General features: G+C 35.4%; 1 protein-coding gene across 3 annotated transcripts in view; it reads left to right on the top strand.

Annotated features, from left to right (window-relative positions):
• SPG11 (SPG11 vesicle trafficking associated, spatacsin) overlaps positions 1–22,122 on the top strand; it is a 78,853-nt gene that overhangs the window by 12,515 nt on the left and 44,216 nt on the right. For all 3 annotated transcript variants that reach the window (XR_013993447.1, XR_013993448.1, XM_081049939.1), the window contains exons 7-16: positions 151–296; positions 9,881–10,013; positions 12,645–12,800; positions 13,200–13,375; positions 15,203–15,379; positions 16,190–16,261; positions 16,554–16,681; positions 17,003–17,178; positions 17,889–18,102; positions 21,179–21,382. Coding sequence is in view for 1 of the 3 variants with exons in the window: in XM_081049939.1 (XP_080906065.1) it covers positions 151–296; positions 9,881–10,013; positions 12,645–12,800; positions 13,200–13,375; positions 15,203–15,379; positions 16,190–16,261; positions 16,554–16,681; positions 17,003–17,178; positions 17,889–18,102; positions 21,179–21,382 (1,582 nt within the window). In the remaining 2 variants the exon portion in view is untranslated. The remainder of the gene's footprint in view (positions 1–150; positions 297–9,880; positions 10,014–12,644; positions 12,801–13,199; positions 13,376–15,202; positions 15,380–16,189; positions 16,262–16,553; positions 16,682–17,002; positions 17,179–17,888; positions 18,103–21,178; positions 21,383–22,122) is intronic.

The raw sequence follows: 22,122 nt of genomic DNA, 5'->3' as shown, positions 1-22,122 counted from the left end.
GATGAATTAAGGTCATAATAGTACCTGGTGTCCTATATATGTTTGTAATTATAGTGCTGAGGTATTGGGTAATTAGAAATTATCTCCTGCCATAATCCTGAAACCTTAGTCCTACTAATTTATTAAAGCTAACTTTTATTTTTCCTGTAGAAAATGGACTCTCTCTGATTTTGTTTGGTTTGACTCAAGAGGAGTTTTTAAATAGACTAATGATCCATGGAAGTGCCAGCACTGTGGACTTGCTTTGCCATCTCAATGGTTGGGGGAGGTGCTCAATCCCCATACATGCACTAGAGGTAACAGAATTCAATGTCTGTAGAACGTTGCTTATTTTCTGTCATCTACTCTTATTAGAAGATTTGAGAGAAGTCGTTTAAGCTAGCAGCAAAAAGAACTTTAGCAGCAAAAATAGCCTTTACCCTTCCATTTGCTTAGTTCTGGGTATTTTATTACCCTAACTCTGCTTAGCAGTTTACCCTTTTTGGCTTTAAAAAGTATAAGATTGTGTTATATACTATTTAAGGAAGAAAAAGTTATAAGAAATGAAGGCAACAATAAGCGGAAATGAAGTAGGAGCAAGTTATGGAAAGCTTGAACAGGAGTGATGTTTTATTCCTACCTCATAGTCCCTACTCTTCTATAGAACAATCCAGCTGTAGCAGCATCAGCACCTGAATTTATATAGCATTTTCTGGTTCACAAACACTCCTTTATATGTATTATCTAATTTTGTCCTAAAATATGAGATGGCATTGGGTAGTTTTTATTCATTTCATTTTACAGGTGAGAAAACTTAGGCTCATTATGGTTGAGTAAGTGGCCCACAGCCATACTAAGAAGACGGGAGCTAAAATCAAAGTTAGGCATTTTCTGCTATACACATAGCCCCTGGAAGGTCAAGAACTGGAAGTTAATAATGTAATGTGCCAGTTTTTTTAATGACCGCTTTATTGAGATAAAATTCACACATCTAGAGTGTACATTTCAGTAATTTTTAGTATATTCAGAGTTACACAACAATCACTACTGTCTAATTCCCGAACGTTTTCATCACCCCGAGAAGAAACTCTGTACCTATTAGCAGTCACTTCCTATTCCTCGAGGCCCCTAAGTGCTAAACACTAATCTACGTTCTGTGTCTGGATTTGCCTATTCAGGACATTACATATAAACGGAATTTTTATTTATTTATTTATTTATTTATTTATTTATTTATTTATTTATTTTTGTTTGTTTAAATTTATATCTAAGCATTTTATTTTCTTTGGAGTAATTATAAATCATATTTGGTTTTTTTTGTTGTTTTTTGTTTTAATTAATTTATTTATTAGTTTCAGGTGTACAAAACAAGGTAATACTTAGACGTTCATCATTTATATCCCTCATATTGTGAACCCCCCTCCCCCCATCCACTATCCCTCCGACCTCACACTGAACCATCACATTATATATATAAAATTATAGTTGGCATTCATTAATGCTAAACGGAATTTTTAAATATGTGGTTTTTTGTGACTGGATTCTTTCACTTAGCATGTTTTCAAGATTCATGTTGTAGCACGTGTCAGTACTTCATTCCTTTTTTGTGGCTGAATAATATTCCACTATATGAATATACCACATTTTGTTTTCCCATTTATCAGTTGATGGATATTTGGGTTATTTCCACTTTTTGGCTGTTGTGAATAATCCTGCTGTGAACACTGTTGTACATGTTTTTGTATCACAGTATGTTTTCATTTCTCTTGGGTATCCAGTTAACAGTAGGATTACTGAGTCATTTAACTTTTTGAAGAGCCACCAAACTTTTCCACAGTGGCTGTGCTATTTTCCATTCCCACCAGCAGTATATGAGGGTTCCAGCAGCTCCACATCCTCAACTCTTGCTTTTGTCCACCATTTTTATTATAGCCGTTCTAGTTGTTGTGAAGTCAAAGTGAAACAGTATCTTATTTCCTGATGGCTAATGATATTGACCATGTTTTCATGTGCTTATTGGCCATTTGTATATTTTTCGGAAATATGTTTAGATCATTTGTCTATTTTTTAATTGCTATTTGTCTTTATTGTTGAGTTCTAAGAGTCCTTTATATGTTCCGATACTAGACCTTTATGAGCTATATGATTTGCAGATATTTTCTCCCGTTCTGTGGATTGTCTTTTCATCTTCTCAGTGGTGTTTGAAACCAAAAAGTTTTTAATTTTGATGAAGTCAATTCACTTTTTTAAGTCACTTGTGCTTTTGGTGTCATATATAAGAATCATGACCTATTTTGAGGTCATGAAGTTTTACTCTTATAACAGTTTTATAGTTTTAGCTCTTACATTTAGGTCTCTGATGCATTTCGATTAATTTTTGTATATGGAATGAAGAAGGGATCCAACTTCATTCTTTTGCATGTGGATATTCAGTTGTTCCAGCACCAAATGTTGAAAAACTTACTTTTATATATTACAAAATATCATTGTCGAAAATTTGAGTAATAGGGAAAAAAAGAAAATTTGTTACCTATAAATCTGTTATCCAGAAGTAATCATATTTACTATAGCAGGGTTATTTTCTTTGACTTGTTTTTTCCTAAATATTGATGTTAATAATCAGGTTTTATCTTATTAATCTTATGACCCTATGGGCAAATACAGTTATTATTCCCTTTTTATTGATGAGGGAACATAGAGGTTAGGAAATCTAATTCAGATATCCATGGACAGTAGGTGGTGGTGCCAGGCAGTGTGATTGCAGAGCCTCGGCCCTTACACAATGTGTGTGCATATGTGTGAGTTTAATTAGAAATGCCTGGTACATACAGCATTGTTTTTGCCTTAGTCTCCCCCGCACATACAAATGAGTGAATATGTATGATTTGAGTGATTAACAATAGCCATAATAAAACAAATAGTCCTTTTTTGTATCTCATTGTTTTTTTTAATTGATATTTAATATTTTGTATTAGTTTCAGGTGTACAGCATAGTGGTTAGACATTTATATAATTTATGAAGTGATCCCCCAATTAATACCCACCTGGCGCTATACATAGTTATAATATTATTGACTATATTCCCTATGCTGTACTTTACATCCCTGTGACTATTTTGTAACTACCAATTTGTACTTCTTAATCCCTTCACCTTTTCCACGCAGCCGCCTAACCCCCTCCCATCTGGTAACCATCAGTTCTCTGTATCTATAAGTCTGTTTCTATAAAACAAATATTCTTGTACCTACCATCCAGGCAAGAACTAGATTATCAGCAATGTTTTTGAATATGCACCCCGCCCCATCCTACTCCCTTACCTTGCCCAGCCTCAGAGTGAACTGCCATTCTGAAAATTTTAATTATTATTTTTTTGACTTTTTTTTTATTAGTTTCTTATTAGTTTTTTATTAGGTTCACAAGACAAAGTAATACTTAGACGTTTATCATTTATATCCCTCACACTGTGTGGACCCCCCTCCCCCCATCCACTATCCCTCTGACATCGCACACAGCCATTACATTTCCACTGTCTCTACTCCTAATGTGGTACTCCGCTTCTTGTAAGTATATACATACATATATATACATATACATATACATATATATATAAAATTATAGTTGGCATTCATTATTGTTCAGCTTCAGGTATACAGTGCAGTGATCAGGCATCTACATCATCCCTGAGGTGGTCTCCCAAATGGGACACGTCTCCATCGGATACCCTACAAAATCTTACAACATTATTGATTACATTCCCCAAATTAATTTTCAAAACCCCATGGCCATCTTGTGGTTACCGACTGTTTTCTAATCCCCTCACCTTCCCCCTTGTCCCCACCCCCCTCCCATCTAGCAACCCTCAGTTTTTCCTTTTTGTCTTCAAAACTGTTTCTGATTAGTTCACTCACTTATTCTTTTCTTTAGATTCCACATGTAAGTGAGATCATATGGTATTTGTCTTTCTCTGTCTGACTTATTTCACTTAACATAATGTTTTCTAGGTCTATCCATGTTGTTGCAAATGGTAAGAGTTCATTCTTCTTTATGGCTGCGTAATACTCCATTGTATAAATGTACCACAGTTTCTTAATCCATTCATCTACCGATGGGCATTTCGGTTGTTTCCATGTCTTGGCTATTGTTTATAGTGCTGCAATAAACATAGGAGTGCATAAAGATTTTTGAATTGGAGTTTTGGATTTCTCCGGATAGATACTTAGGAGAGGAATTACTGGATCATAGGGTAGTTCCATTTTCAGATTTTTGAGATACCTCCATACTGTTTTCCATAGTGGCTGCACCAGTCTGCAATCCCACCAACAGTGCACAAGCGTTCCCTTTTCTCCACAATTTTAATTATTCCCTTGCTTTTCTTTATCTTACTCCATGTAAGTGGATCCCCAAATAATGCTATTTAGTTTTAGCTATTGTTGAATTTTGTGTAAAATAGAATCACTATATTCTTTTGGGACTTGCTTTTTCCCCCCCACTCAACATGATTTTTTTGGGATTCAGTTTCACCCTTGTGTAGCATCTTATTATATGAATATGTCTTTATCCAACATAAGCTTATTTCCAATTGTTTGCTGTTATAAACAATGCTTCTATGAACAGTTTCTTACATATCTACTGTAGCACCTGTGCCAGAGTTTCTCTGTGGTAGTAGTGGTACTGACTGGAGCAGGGGTCCTTGCCCCTCTCAGGAGAGAAATCAAAGAGTGGGAGAAACAGTTTCACAGAGAGAAAGGTTTATTAAAGTGAAAGCTTGATGCACTAAGGGAACACACTGTGAAAGAGAATTGATGTGGCTCTCCAAGGCTTACAGGCACAGCGGTTTTATGGGCTCTTGGAGTTAGGGACCACCCCTTCCCATTTCCCTCTACAAAGTATGTTGAGGCAGCTGTACCTATATGCTATTTCGTGCATTGTGTGTCTCACTAGCATTTTAAATCTTCACCTAGGTGAGTGTTTTTTACAATGAGGAAAGTTAACTCTAGGACAGCTCTTTTAACTAATGTGCGTGCACAACTTCAGAAACTTTCCTTGCGCCCACTTGTCTCTTTTGTAATTATGGTTCTGTCTGCTCATTGTTTGTTGGCCCAGGGATGTGGCTCAAGATTGTTCTTCCCAGCTGCGGGTTCTGGTGACTACATGACTACCCTGCGTGACCACCAACTACAGTAGTACAATTGCTGTGTCATAGGCCATGTGCACCTTTAACTTTACTAGATAATACTGTAGTTTTCCAAAGTTGTTTTATCAGTATATGCTCTCACCAGCAGTGTGTGTGAGTTCTCATTGTTGTGTGTCTTTGCCAATTCTTGGCATATCCAGAATTAAAAAATTTTTGCCAATCTGATGGTATGATGAGCTTTAATTTGCGTTTCCCTGATTAAGGTTGAATATACATATATATATATATAGTCCATATATGTGACATTAGATTTCTGTGGTAAAGTGATTGCTTAAGACTTTTGCCTATTTATCTCTTGGTGTGTTTGTCTTTTTCTTAGTGTTTTATAGGGTTTGATATATTCTAGATACCAATCCTTATAACAAAGGATTTTCTTACCTATAAATCTGTTTGTGGTGAATATGTTCCAATCTGTGGCTTTTTATTTTCTTCATGGAGCCTCTAATTTTAATATAGTTCTAAGTTGTAATGTAGTTTCATCTTTTCCTTTGTAGCTTGTGACGTCTATCCTGAAATCATAAAGATATTTTTATATTTTTTCCTAAGTTTCAAAATCCTTTCCCTTTGGAACTTATATTTATGCATGGTGTGAGGTAGGGACCTATACCCCCTCCCCCATATTGATTACCATTTGTCTCAGCACCATTTTTTTTCAAAAGTCCTTTTACTCCTGATCTGAAATGTCTTGTCAAGTTTCCATATATGCATGAGTTTGTTTCTGGGCTCTATTCTGTTCCATTGGTCTTTGTCTATCCCTGGGGCAATTTCATCCTGTCTTAATTATAAATCCTTCATTTTATTCTTCAGGATGTTTTTGTTATTCTCTCTCTCTCAACCCTCTTCCATATTTTAGGATCAGCTTATCAAGTTACATGAAAAGTTGTTAGGATTTTTATTAGAATTTTATTAAATCTATGTATAAAGTTGGAAAGAATTGACATCTTTAGGATATTTAATCATCCTATCCACAAATATAATATTTCTCCCCATTTTTTTAGGTCTTTATTAATGTCGTTCAGTAACACATTACAAGTTTTACATTAAGAGCTTGATACCTGTTAGCTTTATTTTTGGTGTGTGTATATTTATATTGAAATACTATGTATATTTAAATATATGTGCATATATATTTATATTTAAGTACTATATGTTAAAATAGTATATTTTGTATTTAAATACTGTATATAGCTATTATAAATGGTATATTTTTAATTTACATTTTGTTAGTATACAGAAATACAGTTAACTTTTATATATTGATTTTTGTATCTAACAAATTTGCTAAATTCTCTTATTAATTCTAATAACTTACCTGTTAAATTTAATTGAAGTTTTCTATATAGTTAACTACATTTAACATAAAAATAATACAATTTGGTTTCTTCTCTTCAAATCCTTTTTACTTTTTTTCCTTGCCTTATTTTGCTGCTGGAACCTTTAGTATAATAGACCCAGAAGTTAATAGTGGGCATCCTTATCTTACTCCTGATTTTAAAAAAGAATACTTGTAATATCTCATTATTCAGTTGTGTGTGTGTATTAAGAAAACGTTTATAAGATTAAATTCCCTTTTTTCCCAGCTATAAGTTTTTATCCTGAATGGGTATTGAATTTTATTGACTGCTTGTTCAGACTCTATTGAGATAATTATATGAATCATCTCCTTTTGTCTATTACTGTAATAAACCACATTAATCAATTTTATTTTATGATGAAATATAACATATTAAAAAGTAATTACAGAATACATGTAGAGTTTAACAAATAATTACAAAGTAAAAATTCTTGTAACCATCACCTAGGTCAAGAAATAAAACATTACTAGCACCCCAGAAGCTCCTAACCCTTTACTAACTTGGATATTGAATACTCAGTTTATGTTCTTTTAGAAGATATCCTAGGACATATAATATGCTTATTTAAATTATTAATTCCAAAGTTAACAACTTTACCCTTCTGGATAATAGAAAGCCATTAAATGCTTTAACTTTATGTACTCTTTCCCTATTTGTGTTATTGTGTTTTTTAAACCACGTTAAACATCATTATTATGTATTTAGGTTTCTTTCTTTTTATATAGACCTTATATATTTTCTTTTCTCTTCATTTCTCCTCACATTTAGGCCTTCCCTCTGCCTGAAGTGTATCCTTTAAAATCTTCTTAGTGATGAACTGAGTGCTGGTGAACATTCAGTTTTTATTTAATGATGTCTATTTTGCTGTCATTTTTGAAATATTTTTGGAGTATGGAATTCTAGGTAGGCAGTTGTTTTCTTTCAGCACAATCATGATCACTTTGGACTACCGTGTTTCCCTGAAAATGAGACCTAGCCAGACCATCAGCCCTAATGCGTCTTTTGGAGCAAAAATTAATATAAGACCCGGTCTTATTTTGTATTTAATTTTTGCTCCAAAAGACGCATTAGGGCTGATGGTCTGGCTAGGTCTTCTTGGGGGAAACGCGGTCTTCTGGATTTCATTGTCATTGAGAAGTCAGCTGTTGTTCTTTTGAGGGTAGTCTTTTTTTTTTTTTTTCCTCCCTTCAGGCTGCTTTTGTGAACTTTTTGTTCTTAGTGTTCTACAGTTCCACTGTGATTTTATGTCTCACTAATGAGTCATGGTCCTGAGTTGGGAATATATTGGTCTATATGAAAATCTTTAAAATTTGTTGAGACTCAGTTTCTAGCCTAGTAAGTACTCAGTTTTTATAAATATTCCATGTACTTGAAAATTAAATGTCTGCTTTGCAGTTGGTACTTCAATCAGAAGTAGACTTTCCATACTCTCCTTTATTTCTCTTAACCTCTATGAGTCTGTTACTTTGTGGATAACTTTTTCATTTCTTCTAGCTCACTAATTCTGTTTTCAGATATGTCTAATCTATTAAATACATCCATTGAGTATATAATTTCAATTTTTATAATTTTTATTTTTAGAATTACTGTTTGGTCATTGTTTTTAAATGTGCAATTGGAAAATTTTCAAATTTACAGAAAAATTGCAAAAAATAGTAAAGTGAAAATCCATTTATCCTTCATCTACATTCACCAACTGTTTAACGTTTTTGCTATTAGGTTGGTGCAAAAGTAATTGCAGCTTTTGCAATTATTTTTAACCTTTGAAACTGCAATTATTTTTGCAGCAACCTAAAGAATACTTGTAATATCTCATTATTCAGTTGTGTGTGTGTGTATTAAGAAAATGTTTATAAGATTAAATTCCCTTTTTGCAGCAACCTAATATCTCATTATTTGTTTTAATTGTGTTTACTTAATTTTTATAAGATTACTTAATGTTATAAGATTAAATTCCCTTTTTGCATTAAGATTACTTAATTTTATAAGATTAAGTCCCCTTTTTGCAGCAACCTAATATCTCATTATTTGTTTTAATTGTGTGTTTACTTAATTTTTGCCAAACCATTTGAAAGTTGCAAACTTTATAATTCTTCACTCAAGTACTTTAGCATGCTTGTGTACCTCCTAAGAACAAGAATAGTCTTTTGTTTAATCATATGTAATTCAGTTTTTCCTTCTACCACACAGAGCAAAGACATAGTTTGTTGATGTTCTTCTTCTCGGGTCAGTGATTTTTCGACTTCAGCCTTTTTCAGAGAGAGTCACTTTTCATGGACCCTAGGTTTATTCTCTTTCCTTCCTCCATACATAACTTCCCCCAGTACCTCTCACCTCAGCCTACCTACTCTGGTAACACCCAGAACTTTGGCCCATTGGTCCTCACAGTGTTGTCCCCAGAGCAGCAGCATCACCATCACCTGGGAATTTATTAGAAATGCAGATTATCAAGCCCCAGGCCAGACCTACAAAATCAGAAACTCTGGGGGCAGGGCTCAGTAATCCACATTTTAACAAGCTCTTCAGGTGATTTTTACTCACAGTGCTTTAGACCAGTAGTAGCATACTTTTTCTATAAAGGCCGGATAATAAATATTTTAGGCTTTGCAGGCCATGTGGTTTCTGTTACAAATAATCAGTTGTGCTTTTGTAGCCACTGACAGTAATGAAGTGCATGGCTGTAGCTGTGTTCCCTTAAAACTTCATTTACAAAAACAGGCAATGGCTGGATTTTATTGGTGGACTTTAGTTTTCCAACCCTTGCTTTAGTCGGTGAGAGATCTGCAGATGCCTTCAGGCAGCAGTTGGCTTTAGAGCTCACTTTTCTGGATTTTTCTCCTTGTTTTTAATCTCCTGAGAATTTTTCTCTTTCCTGTTCAACTGAGCATGCGCACACACACACACCCACCCCCACACACACCCACTCACATACATATTTTTTTAAATCGAGATGCCTAGTCAGAAATGGGAGTCTGTTTTTAGCCTGCTCTTGTTAACGCTATATCATATTGCTTTAACATTTTAATTCAAATAGGCTATAACTTACTTGTAAGGGTGATCCACAAGTACCTAGCTTTGAATGGTTTTGGAATTAACAGTAGAGCTGGAATGGTTTTCTACTCTAACTTCTTGTTTCTACTGAAGCAGAAACTGATGTTCGGAAAGGTTACAGAGACTTGACCCAGATTACATAATTAGTCATTTTCAGAATCCTGACAAGAACCCAGGTACTCCTGTAAGATAAACATAGCTGTGTCTCCTCCAGTCTCAGTACATTAAGTTCTGAAGTTTTTAAAAACTGTATCCTGATTTTTTTCTATTGTAATTTTTTTCGGATTTTCTCTGATTTCAGGCCGGGATAGAAAATCGTCAGCTGGACACAGTAGATTTCTTTTTGAAGAGCAAGGAAAATCTTTTAAATCCATCCTCAAAATCTTGTGTACCTGATCAGTTTGATCACTTTCCATCCCATTTATATTTAAGAAGTAAGTAGAATAAATATGTCTACATTTGTACTTATCATTTTATCTTTTTAATCATTCCAATTATTGTGTTTTCCTATGACTTATTTACTTGCTAAAAACTCAGTCATGAGATTTTATATGCTTTGTGGAAACTTGAGAGAGTTGTGAGAATCTGTAAATGTTCTTATTCTAAGTGGGGTGTTTATGTTCATATCCTCCTGCCTGTAATGTGCTTTACACTCTTAGTATGCAAGGAAGAGATGATCTTTCAAATTCAAGAAATTTTTATTCAAAAGAGAATAAAATTCATTTGCAAAGTTGCCTACCCTTGCGACTGTCTGAGATGTATAGTGACAGTGCAGCTGATTGAGTTATGGATTGGGACATACAAGAATTTTCAGCCTGACTCTTCTGCTACACTGCCAACACTTTTCAAGATTTTGGCTATTTTTTTTTTTTTAACTTTTATCTATTTAAGTGTGATTTTCCAGGACCCATCAGCTCCAAGTCAAGTAGTTTCAATCTACTTGTGGAGGGCGTAGGTCATAGTGACACATGTGGGGATCAAACCGGCAACCTTGTTGTTAAGAGCATTGTGCTCTAACCAACTGAGGTAACCAGCCGCTGCCTTTTAGATTTTGGCTTTTTTAATAAACAGGAAAGCTAGCTTTTATTCTTGGGCCAGGTAGTCATATAGATCCTCTCCTCAGAAGCATAAGATAATAAAATATATTTTTCCCTGTATATACAGGTTTATAATCTTACATGTTTTTTATTTGATGATATTTATAGATATATTAATAGTTAATCATAGATATACTTATTATTTATGGAATTACTAGACATTTGGTCCTGTCCAAAATGTTCATGGAGACATTTGATCAATGCCAAAAGCTCCTCGAAATTTAGTCATGTCTAAAACATCCACCGAGACATTTGGTCCATGCGGAAAGGTTCTTGAAATTTGGTCTTGTCGGAAACCTCCATGAGTGTATTTGATCTGTGCCAAGTGGTCATGCTTAAGAAACATCCCTGGGTTCAAACAGCCCATCACATTTATTTATACTTTTGGTTTACAGGATTAATACATAAAAAATCCTGTCATGTTCTGTTGGTCCAATAATTGTGTTGGGGCTGTATTGCTGATAATAACCCTTCTTGTCTTGGTAGCCTAGCTGGTCATGGTCCAAGGGGTAGACGAGTTGGCATGGACCAAATGTCTCCGTGGACGTTTTGAACAGGACCAAATGTCCTACAAGGATTTATGGTGGCACAGAATTTCATCCTGTGGGCTGTACCATAATTTACCCAACCAAACTTCTTTTAGCCATTTATATGGATTCCAATTTTTACTATTTGCAGTGTGCTATAAAGGCTGTATATGTATAATTTCACATACCATGTTTCCCCGAAAATAAGACCTAGCCGGACAATCAGCTCTAATGCGTCTTTTGGAGCAAAAATTACTGTAAGACCCAGTCTTATTTTACTGTAATATAAGACTGGGTCTTATATAATATAATACCAGTCTTATATTAATTTTGCTCCAAAAGACGTGTTAGAGCTGATTGTCCAGCTAGGTCTTATTTTCAGGGAAACACAGTATGTACAGTTACTTGGGATAAATTTCTAGATGTGGAATTTCCAAGTCAAGAGATACACAGTTGAAATTCTTAACACTTTGATAAATTGTCCTTCAGAACAGTTTTACCGATTTGTACTCTAGTTACATGAAGAAAATGACAACCTACCTTTTCCATTGATGTCTCACTGAGAATGTAGAGAAACATTTTCTATTTCAAAAACATTCTCTTTTGAGTGCAGTTTGGTCTCCTCCCTCTTGAATTGCTAACCCTTTTTATGCTCCAATTTTTAAAAAAAATCTGCTCAGATTTATTAAAAAAGGCCTAGTTTGTGGTGATGAGTGGGGCTCCATCAGTGATTATCTGGTCATTACTCCTCCTGTGGTCTGTGATTTCTAGTCACTTCATTCTCACCTGAAGGGCAGGGGGATGAATCTGGAAATCAGAAATGTGGGAATAGCTTTACCTGCTCTCCCAGGGTAAAACCCACATTTCCCATCATCCTCACTCACACAGATACAATTCTAGAGCTTATGCGGAGATAAACAGGAATCACTTCATTAGGGCCTGCAGCTGGCAAGAGGATTCAAGGGCCCACACCCCTTGCCTTCACTTGCACATTTGAGAGAATGGTTTTGGAATCAGACAGGCATTTAAGTTCAAATTTTGGCTTTGCAACTTACTTTCCAAATTAGCTTAGGCAAGTTATTTATCCTCTCTCTGAACCTGTTTCCTCATCTGTAGAAAGGGGGCTATATCACCGACCTTTCAGGTTGTTGAATAAATGAGATAGCATTTATAAAACACCAAATACAATACTTAAGATACAGTAGGTGGTCAGCAAAATGATAGTTAACTAGTAATACCAGTAAATAATGACTGGTAGTAAGGAGAATCACTAAAGTTTGCCGATAGTAAGACTTCATAAAAATTTTGTGAGTTTTTTGAGAATAATGCATTGGTCCTTGTTTTATGTTTTAAAATATTGCAGCACGGTATTTTTGGATATGTTCATTTTATTGGGAGTGTCCTAGTATTCTTCATGTTAATTTCCTTGGTTCTTTCTCAGATGTGGAAGAACTGACACCAGCATTGGATTTACTTTGCTCAGCAATTAGAGAAAGTGATTCTGAAACCCAAAGCAAAAACTTCTCAGAACAATTGCTTAGTCTTACACTGTCCTTCCTTAACAAACAAATAAAGGAGCTTTTTGTTCACAATGAAGGTAAGAAGAGCAGCAAAGAAGGGTGCAGTTGTCCTATTCATGTGTCAGGACAGAGATATAAGTGGTCCTATTTCATGGCAGAGCATAAGCTGGTTGAAGTGCCATTTGCTAATGTTGGGTAAAATCAGTGTGTAATTATGTGAATGAAATGGGTTCTAATTCTGGGAAAGTTGGCAGATAGGATGAATCATTATGAAAAAGGGGTATATTAAATCCTAGAGCTACCTGTAAATAGGAAAACGCTCAGATTTTTTTGTCTGAAATTTTGAAAACACTGAGTTTGAATTTTGACATTTTCTAGAATTCTTTATAACAGCTCATAGTGTATTCTCTTTCTACACACGCACACACACACATATTTATACATATATGAAATTGGTACATTGGTGTTTTTCATAGAGCTAGATGGACATCTACAGAAAGGAGTGAGCATTTTGACCAGCTACATTAATGAACTTCGAACCTTCATGATAAAGTTTCCTTGGAAGCTAACAGATGCTGTAGATAAATATGATGTAAATGAAAATGTCCCAAAGGTAAAGGACAGCACTATATGGGAGAAACTCAGCGTTGAGGTAAATATGAGTAATTAATCCATTCTTTTATTTACCAGATTCAGAGGATCTCAGAAAACAATACAAGAAAAAGAATTTAGACTCTATACCTGTGATTCAGAACATTTGTCAAGGGTTTTAGGTTTTATCGGTTTGGGGAATCTCTGGACATGACTCCAAATTTATGTCTACAAGCTTGTTTATTTAATTCAGAACACAGACAGGCTCATTTTAATGCCACATCTGCCCACTTGGATCTAGTGACAAACACCATCCCCAAACCTATGTGAAGTGTCATTCCCTTAGCAATCCCTCAGTGGCTAGGGCCAGGCACTTTGGACTTAGGCATTCTGTCATCTTTGAATAAATCAATTTGCTGCTGGTGATTTGATCTTAGGAAACTTATTGTATGACATTACTGCTTGGAAGAATACTCGATTTGAGTCCTATCTCAGATTCTGGTTAAGACTTTGACAGTTAAATTTTCTGTACTTATCTGCTTGCCTTTCATTTTATAGCAGAAGTTAATTCAACCAAACTGTGCTAGATTAGGAATTGGAAGAATCTCTCCACACACATGGAGAGTATTGGCATGGGAAAGACAAATGCCAAAATAGCTTAGCCCAGGTGATCAAAATCAATAGAGAGGGAAAGTGATATGGTTGAGAGGTTACCAGGTCCACAAGACTGCTGTTCTTGGGGTGGAGACACAGGGGGAAGTATCTGGTATGACTACATTTTCTGTATCTCTTATTCATTCTCTGGCCAAAAATTACTTGATTTTCCTTCTACCATTTTTTTGGTTTCTCTTTACAGTTTTCTTTGCAGGTTTCATCTCCTACTTTTCCTCTTTTAATGTCCTCCAAGGCTCCATCCATGATCTCCTGCTCCTTTTACTCAAAATCACTGATTTTCAGTTTTGGGGGAGGTTACAGTCCACTTTGATGAAAGCTGTGGACTCAGTCTCCAAAAACTTACCTGTTAATGTGTGTGTGTGTGTACACATTCTACCTCTCTAAAGCCCCAGGTTTTAGAGACCTCTCTAAAGCCCCAGGTTAAGAATGCCTTCTTTCTGTTCTCTCTTGGGTTTAGGTCTTCAGTTTGTGCTTGATTTCTTCTTACTTGGATGATTGCAGTAACCTAATGCCTCACTATCTTGAGCTAAAATCCCTTTCAATCCATTCTCCACAATGCTGCCTGAATATTCTTCCTAAAATAGGTATATCTGATTATATCACTTGCTTGCTTTTGAGATCCTTCAGTGGCTCCACATAAGTTTCAGGATAAAATCTATCACACACAATGCCCTTCATGATGGAACCTCTGCTTTTCTTTCAAGTCTCATATGATACTCTCCCCAGCTTTTCCTTCAGTTATATTGACTAATTTGGAGTTCCCTGAAGACTTGATGCTGTTTCTTGCCTTTATGCCTCCGTAAATGATATTCCCTCTTTTTAGAACGCTTGTCCTCTTTTCTTAATATATGTATGTAACACTTCAAAACTTTACCTCATTAGTCATCTTGACTAGAAAGCCTTTTCTTTTTTTGTCAGCCCTCTTATTTAGGGGCTCCTCTTCTCGACCCTCCTCTCTAGCTCCCGGGGATATCTGTCTCTTCTCCCTTATACAGGTCTATAATCAGCACTTTATTTGTGGGTCTTCCACTAGTCTAAAAGCTCCTGGAGAGCAGGGTCTGTGCTTCAGTCCACTTCATATCCCCTGTGCAAAGCCCCAAATCAGTAGTAGATTTCCAGTAAAGGTCCTGTAGTAGGTGCTCAATAAATGTGTAAGTCACATATTGACAATCATAATAAGGAAATAAAAAGGAATTTTTTCCCCTTTTCCCAGGAAGTTATTGCTGATGCCATATTAAACAACAAAATACCAGAGGCACAGACTTTCTTTAGGATTAATAGTCATTCTGCTCAACGACTTGAGGAGTTGATTAGAATAGGCCTAGATTTGGTCTTTGACAGTTTAAAAAAGAACAATGTAAAGGAAGCCTCTGAACTTTTAAAGAATATGGTAAGTAACATAATTTGTTTGTCTGATCTTAAAGTCCCCAAAGTAAGAGAAAATCTCTAGGTACTTAATACAATTTCTGATTGATGTAAGAATTGATTTGTATTCATAGTTGTATCACAAACTAAGAAACCTGTGTAGCTTTTACTAGGAAATAATGACAGTAACACTAAGAAACGTTTTTCGGTGCTGAAAAAGTTCTTGAAGAGGTTTTTGATTGGAGTTTCCATCAGGAGACAGTGTTTCTCATAGAAAGCTTCACACATGACCCAGCATGCACAGGACCTTATTTTGTTGCGGGACATTCTGTATTGTTCACGTGGCCCCTGATACTTCCATTTACCTTTGCTTCGTGCTCCATGGTTTTACTTCACTTGAGAAGGGGAAGTCCTAGAGGTAGGGCTCCTGCACTAAGCTAATCTCTGGCTCTAATCTTCATGGCTGAGGTCTTGCCCTTGATAACTTTCTCGAAGTGCAGAGTGAAACTATTTAAGGGTTGTTATTTGCATTGACTTTTGTTTTCAAAGGAAGCATCATAGCTGATACCTGTAGTATTGGTCAAATAGTAGCCTATGTTAAATTCTTCTATCTGCTGCCTTTGTTCTGGCAAAAAGCTTAAAGACATTAGGGATAGGCAGTAAATATGTATGATAAATGTAGAAAATTGAATATTCACAAGAGCGGGAAAGCTGTGGAAGTCTATGCAAATCTATGCATGTCTGTAATAGAGTACTTTAGTTTCCAGCATATAGTTATATTCAGAATAGCTCCATTACAAGATGTAAGCTTTTTGGTTTTCTGTGTTTATTATAGGGCTTTAATGTAAAAGACCAGTTGCTCAAGATATGCTTTTATACAACTGATAAAAATATACGAGACTTTTTGGTAAGTAAAGATGAAACTATGTGGTTTACATTTTCTAGTAAACCTTGGTGTGAAACTTCAAAATAAATTATTTTAACATTTTACTAATATCTAGTAAGTCAAATATGACAACTCCATTGCCTCTTTAAAGGATCATTTTGCTTTTGTGGTAAAGGAAAATTTGTGCGAATATATACATTACCTCAAAAATTCAAAATATTCTTATATGGGATTTATTTTCATGACATTTGTTTTGCAAATGTGCTTGATTTTTGTGAGGTCACTGCTTTCATTTAATTACTTTTTATCCAAGGTTGAAATTTTAAAAGAAAAAAATTACTTTTCTGAAAAAGAGAAAAGAACTATAGACTTCGTGCATCAAGTTGAGAAGTTTTATTCAGAACAGTTGCAAGAAAATATGCAGATCCAGTCCTTTCCCAGGTAGTCTCATTAGCCCCCTTTTGATAATATGGGAAGAATATTGTGGACAGTGTTTAGTTTATAATTTAATGAGCACGGATTTCTTCTGTGGAACTGAGCTTACATTCCCTATGAAGATAAAACTTGTGTCATCCATAAGGGACTCAGGAATTTCTTGTTATTTCAATATGTGCATAATCAGATGTATATTTTTAAGACAATAAATACAAAATAAGAGTATTGAAGTATGCGCTCCCCAAAAGGGTAGAAGTTTTGGGGCAGATAAAAAGGAATGATGCCTTTTCCTCCACAATTAAAAAAAAATTTATATCATTGTTTTAGGTATTGGATAAAGGAACATGATTTTTTCAAGCATAAATCTGTTTTGGACTCATTCCTGAAATATGATCAAAAAGATACATTTAACAAGCAGAACCATAGAATTGCGTTAAATTGGGCTCAGTGGTGGAAGCAACTAACCCAAGATTCCATCCTTCTTCCCAGGATGAATCCAGAAGGCAAGTGTGAGACAGCCTGAAATCTGAACATATTGAATAAGTATTAAATTAGGCATCGGTATGTTTTGGTGTCTCCATTTTAGAGTTCCTTTAGGGAGAAAAATGGTCAGTTGCTTTAAGATGCAAGTCATTAAGATCTCTTTCTTATCTCAAGGTTTATATGAGGGATTTATAAAGTGATAGTGAAAGAGAAAAGTTGTATGATTCAGTGAACTGAGATGTCAAGGCTGAGTTTTCTTCCACGCCTCAAAATGACATTCTTTATTTTTCCAAATAGGCTTTGAGCTGCTTCTTGTGTAAACTGAGGATCTGGATTATATTGGGGCTCTGGGTAATAACTACCAGTGGTAAACATAAGTAATACATAGGATGTCAAATTTATGTTTACTATTATAGCCAAAATTTTTATTTATACTTAGAAAAAAGGGAAAAAGAGGGCTGAAAAGAAATGAAACATACAGCTAATTTCCAAGTTTCCTTTAACCACTGTAGTAAGAACAAGCAACATTTAGCTTTTCCTCCAGCTGAAATATTGATTATAAAATGAACAGCAACATAAAAGCGGGAGATAGTAAAAGAAGCAGAAGGCTGAATAATTCATGTTATATAAACATTCGTTCAGATCGTCATATTTGCTCAGTTAGTGTTGAGTTTTGTGTCAATAATCATAATTCATTCCTATTCTAAAGTGTATTTTGTTCTTAATGTAGAATATAAATCGTGTTCTCCCAAAGCCCTCTGGAGATACCTCACAGCTCGCCATGATTGGTTAAACATTATCTCATGGATTGGAGAATTTCAGGCCCAGAATAGTTATGCTTCACTTCAGCAGAACAAATGGCCCTCTCTGACTGTTGATGTTATTGATCAAAATACTTGCTGCAATGACGACATGAGGAATAAAATTTTAGATGAGCTGGCCAGGTACTGTAACTGTAGGGAAGAACAATAAAAAATAATTTTGTAATGTTTCCTTTGAAATGCCATGAATCCAGTTGAATGTTGTTTCATAGTATTTTAAAATTGAAAGGGCATTCTTGTATATTGAGATTTTAAAATTGCAAGCATTTAGCATCATGGGGTAGTGAATACCGGTAGGCTCTCAAATTCTAGATGAAGATTCTTCCCAAAACATTGCATATGCTTTGGTGTGGAAATGGCTAGCTGTCAGTGGGGTGACAAAGACCAAGTGGTGAGAGCTTAGATAAGAATAGGTTAGTATCCTATAATGTTTCCCACTCTTCTTACTACACCTGTATGCTTGTATGGCCTTGAACTAAAGAGGACTGCTCACATAAGAAATTAGTAAAATAAGACCGGGTCTTATATTAATTTTTGCTCTAAAAGACGTGTTAGAGTTGATTGTCCGGCTAGGTCTTGTTTGCATAAAATCAATTCCAGGTAGATTTTAAAACCTAAATATCAAATGTAAAACTATAAAGCTCTTAGAAAATATAGAAGATTATCTTTATGACCTCTCTAAAAGGCCTAAAGAGGCAAAGGAAGAAAATAGTGAGACCCCCAGAGAGCTGCCTGGCAGGAGCTGTGTCCCTTAGAGGAGAGTGTCAGCCAACCTACAGTCACTCAGCACAAACAGAGCCAAGCTATCCCCATCCTACCTTTTTTCTGACTCTTATCTCCTGGTAGGGGTCTCCCATAGGGCAAACCAAAACACTGGAATCTTGGAGCAACTAATACAGGTGAGCCTCCAGGGACACAGAGCAGGAGATTCAAGCTTGGAGCTTGGATCTGAAATGGAAGATACCATCGCAAGTAGGCATATCACAAAGAGGAAACACAAATGGCCAATAAGCATGAAAAGATGTTCTTCTTCACTTGTAGTCATGGAAATGTAAGTCTATTTTACCAAAAAATCAAGGAACAACTGCAATGACTATCAAAGGTAGAGTAGGTAAATAAAATGTATAATCATATAATGGAATGCTATATAACAACAACTAACAAGCTGTAGCCACAGATACCAACGTGGATAAATTGCACAATGTTCTCAGCCCTAAAAAAGAATGAAATCTTACCATTTGTGACAACTTGTATGGACCTAGAGGGTATTATGCTAAATGAAATAAGTCAGACTGAGAAAGACAAATACTATATGATCTCACTTATATGTGGAATCTAAAGAACAAAATAAACGAACAAAACAGAAACAGACTCATAGATACAAAGAGCAAACTGATGGTTGCCAGAGGGGAGGAAGGTTGGGGAGCTGGATGAAAAAGGTGAAGGGATTAAGAAATATAAATTGGGGTTACAAAATAGTCACAGGGATATAAAGTACAGCATAAAGAATATAGTCAATAATGTTGCAACAACTGTATAGTGCCAGGTGGGTACTAGACTAATTGGGGGAATCACTGTATACATTATGTAAATGTCTGAGCACTACATTGTACACCTGAAACTAATATACAATACGCATAATATTGAATATCAATTGTTACTGAAAAAAATCTCACAATGTTTAGTAGAAGAATGTTTCATTTATATATAAAGTTTAAAATAGGCAAAACCAAACCATATGTTATTTGGGGTTACGTATAAGGGTGGTAAAACTATGAATAAAACTAAGGGAATGGTTATCACAAAAGTCAGGTTAGTGGTCACCTCTGGGAGCAACAAGAACATGCACTGGGGGAGCAATGCACTATGGGCTTCCAGGTATGATGTGCTGTAGTGTGAGTGGTGGTTATGTGGTGTGTCTTTAAACTCTACATAATGTATTTTCCATACTCCTTTGTGTGGTATAGGTGATGTAGTAAACAGTAAATTTATAAAAACGATATTTAAATGCAAATTTCTATTCATGTTTAGTAGTTGGTCTATTTAAATTATTCTGCTTTAGTTTAATGATTTTGGTGAATTTCTTATTGCTTAAAGCATCTAGCTTCAAGAGCTAACCACTGTTGCTGCACTGAATTGGACAGTTGCAGTCAAAAACAAAAAAAATGGAGATAGCTTAGTTTAGATTTTTTAAATATTTAAGATAACTTTAGATTTTCATTACTACCTTTAAATACTATAGTGGTTCAGAAACCTTTATTGAAAAGTATCAAAATATACGTCTCAGAATGTATTATAGAGTAAGAATTGGTAGTCTTAATTTGTAAATACTTTTTTTTTAAGTACAGTAAGTCCTCGCTTAATGTTATCAGTGGGTTCTGGGACTTTAAGCAAAATGACATATAATTGATGCCGGCAGAGCGAATACCCTAGAGTGAGGACTCAAGCTCTGGGCCAAGAATCTTCTTGGCCTCACATAAGAAAGAATTCAAACATGAGCCAATACAGAGTTCAAAGTGAAAATAAGTTTATGTAGCAGAGAGTAAGTAGGAAAAGGCCACCCCACAGACAGAGTGGCGGTCGCTTATCACTAGTGGAAGAGAGACACCCCCCCCCCCCCCCGCCCTATCCGCTGGCTAGGGTTTTTTTGTGTTTTCTTGCTTCTATGGAAAATTTCTTGGTGTGGGAAAAGGAGGAAAGAAGACCATGGTAAGTTTATGTTTAACTTCTGTAAAGTGCAAGAAGAATAGGAGCAGGCCTATCTTTTAACTTTTATAAGATACAGCCTGTGGTTTGTTTGTGGTTTAATTACGGGAATGGCCATAATGGAACCTCTTCAGTCAATAGGTTAGGATGGTTTGTTCTGTGTGATTAACTTCTGCCTGAGTTCTGTGTCTTGGACCATGTAGGTAGCAGGCTTGGAACCCAACCTCCAAGTTTCTTTTGTAAAAATAGTCCTCATGCCTCTTCCTTATATTATAATGAAAACAATTTTACCATAGGCTAATAGATATAAACAAGAATTAATTTCCTATGATATCTCATCAACGTTATAAGTTATAATGAAATGACATTGAACGAAAGGAAATGTCGTTACTCAAGGACCTGCTGTAGTTGAGACTTAAACTAATGGAAGTTGTTTGGTGTGCTCTGAATCTAACACCTTTTTAACTTGCCATGTCTTAAAACTGCCTGATAGGAATGGGATTTTTCTTACATCCGAACTAGAAGACTTTGAACTCTTCCTCCTAAGGCTGAACCGTATTGGCGGTGTGATGCAAGATACCCTCCCTGTTCAAAACTACAGGTCCAAAGAAGGTTGGGATTTCCATTCTCACTTCATTCTCTATTGTTTGGAACACAATCTGCAGTATCCCCTTTTTGTCTATCTCGACTGTTACAAGTGAGTACGGAGAATTGATTTGTCCTTGAGCAGATCTTTATGTTTCCTCTTTCAATACTACCTGAATATGACTTTTAGGAAAATATTAAGCATTCACATGAGAATACTGATCTTTTTAAAGTAGTTCCTCTCACTGCAACTCTTGGTACATACATCTTTTAGTTCAATGCTGCATTCAGCTATGTGCTTATCATGGTTTTTGGTGATGTTAATTCTGTAACATCTCTGTTAACTTTTTTTTTTTCTGTTAACTTTTTAAATGACTAGAGATTAGACTAAAGTAAAAGTTTAAAAGAGGAAGATGCTAAAAGTTAACTTGGGATTCTTTGATACTTTCATTACCCGGCAAATGCTAAATGTCTTTGAATTCATAGCCACTGCAGGTTATATAGGCTCTAAAATTTATATTTAAATAGAGAGAGAGAGAGAGAGAGAGACAGGCAGACAAGTAGACAGACATCAATATATACCTACCTGAGATCAACCTGCAGAAAAATTATCTGTAGCCAGTGTTAATTGCTATTGGGTCAGTAATAACAATAGTAGTAGTCTCTAATATATGTGTGCTTACCTTATTCTTGACACTAGGCTAAGTACCTTGCACGCATTATCTCATTTAATCTTCACAAAAACCCTGTGAGGTGATTACTCCTGTCTCCATTTCACAGATGAGGAAACTGAAGCTTCCAGAGAGACGAAGTGTCTTACCTAGGGCACACAGCTAGTAAATGGCAGAGCCA

The sequence above is a fragment of the Rhinolophus hipposideros genome (genome assembly GCF_964194185.1).
Source record: "Rhinolophus hipposideros genome assembly, chromosome: 5".
Taxonomy (NCBI): Eukaryota; Metazoa; Chordata; class Mammalia; order Chiroptera; family Rhinolophidae; genus Rhinolophus; species Rhinolophus hipposideros.
Note: the sequence above shows the minus strand (reverse complement) of the source record. Positions and strands in the feature narration are given on the sequence as shown.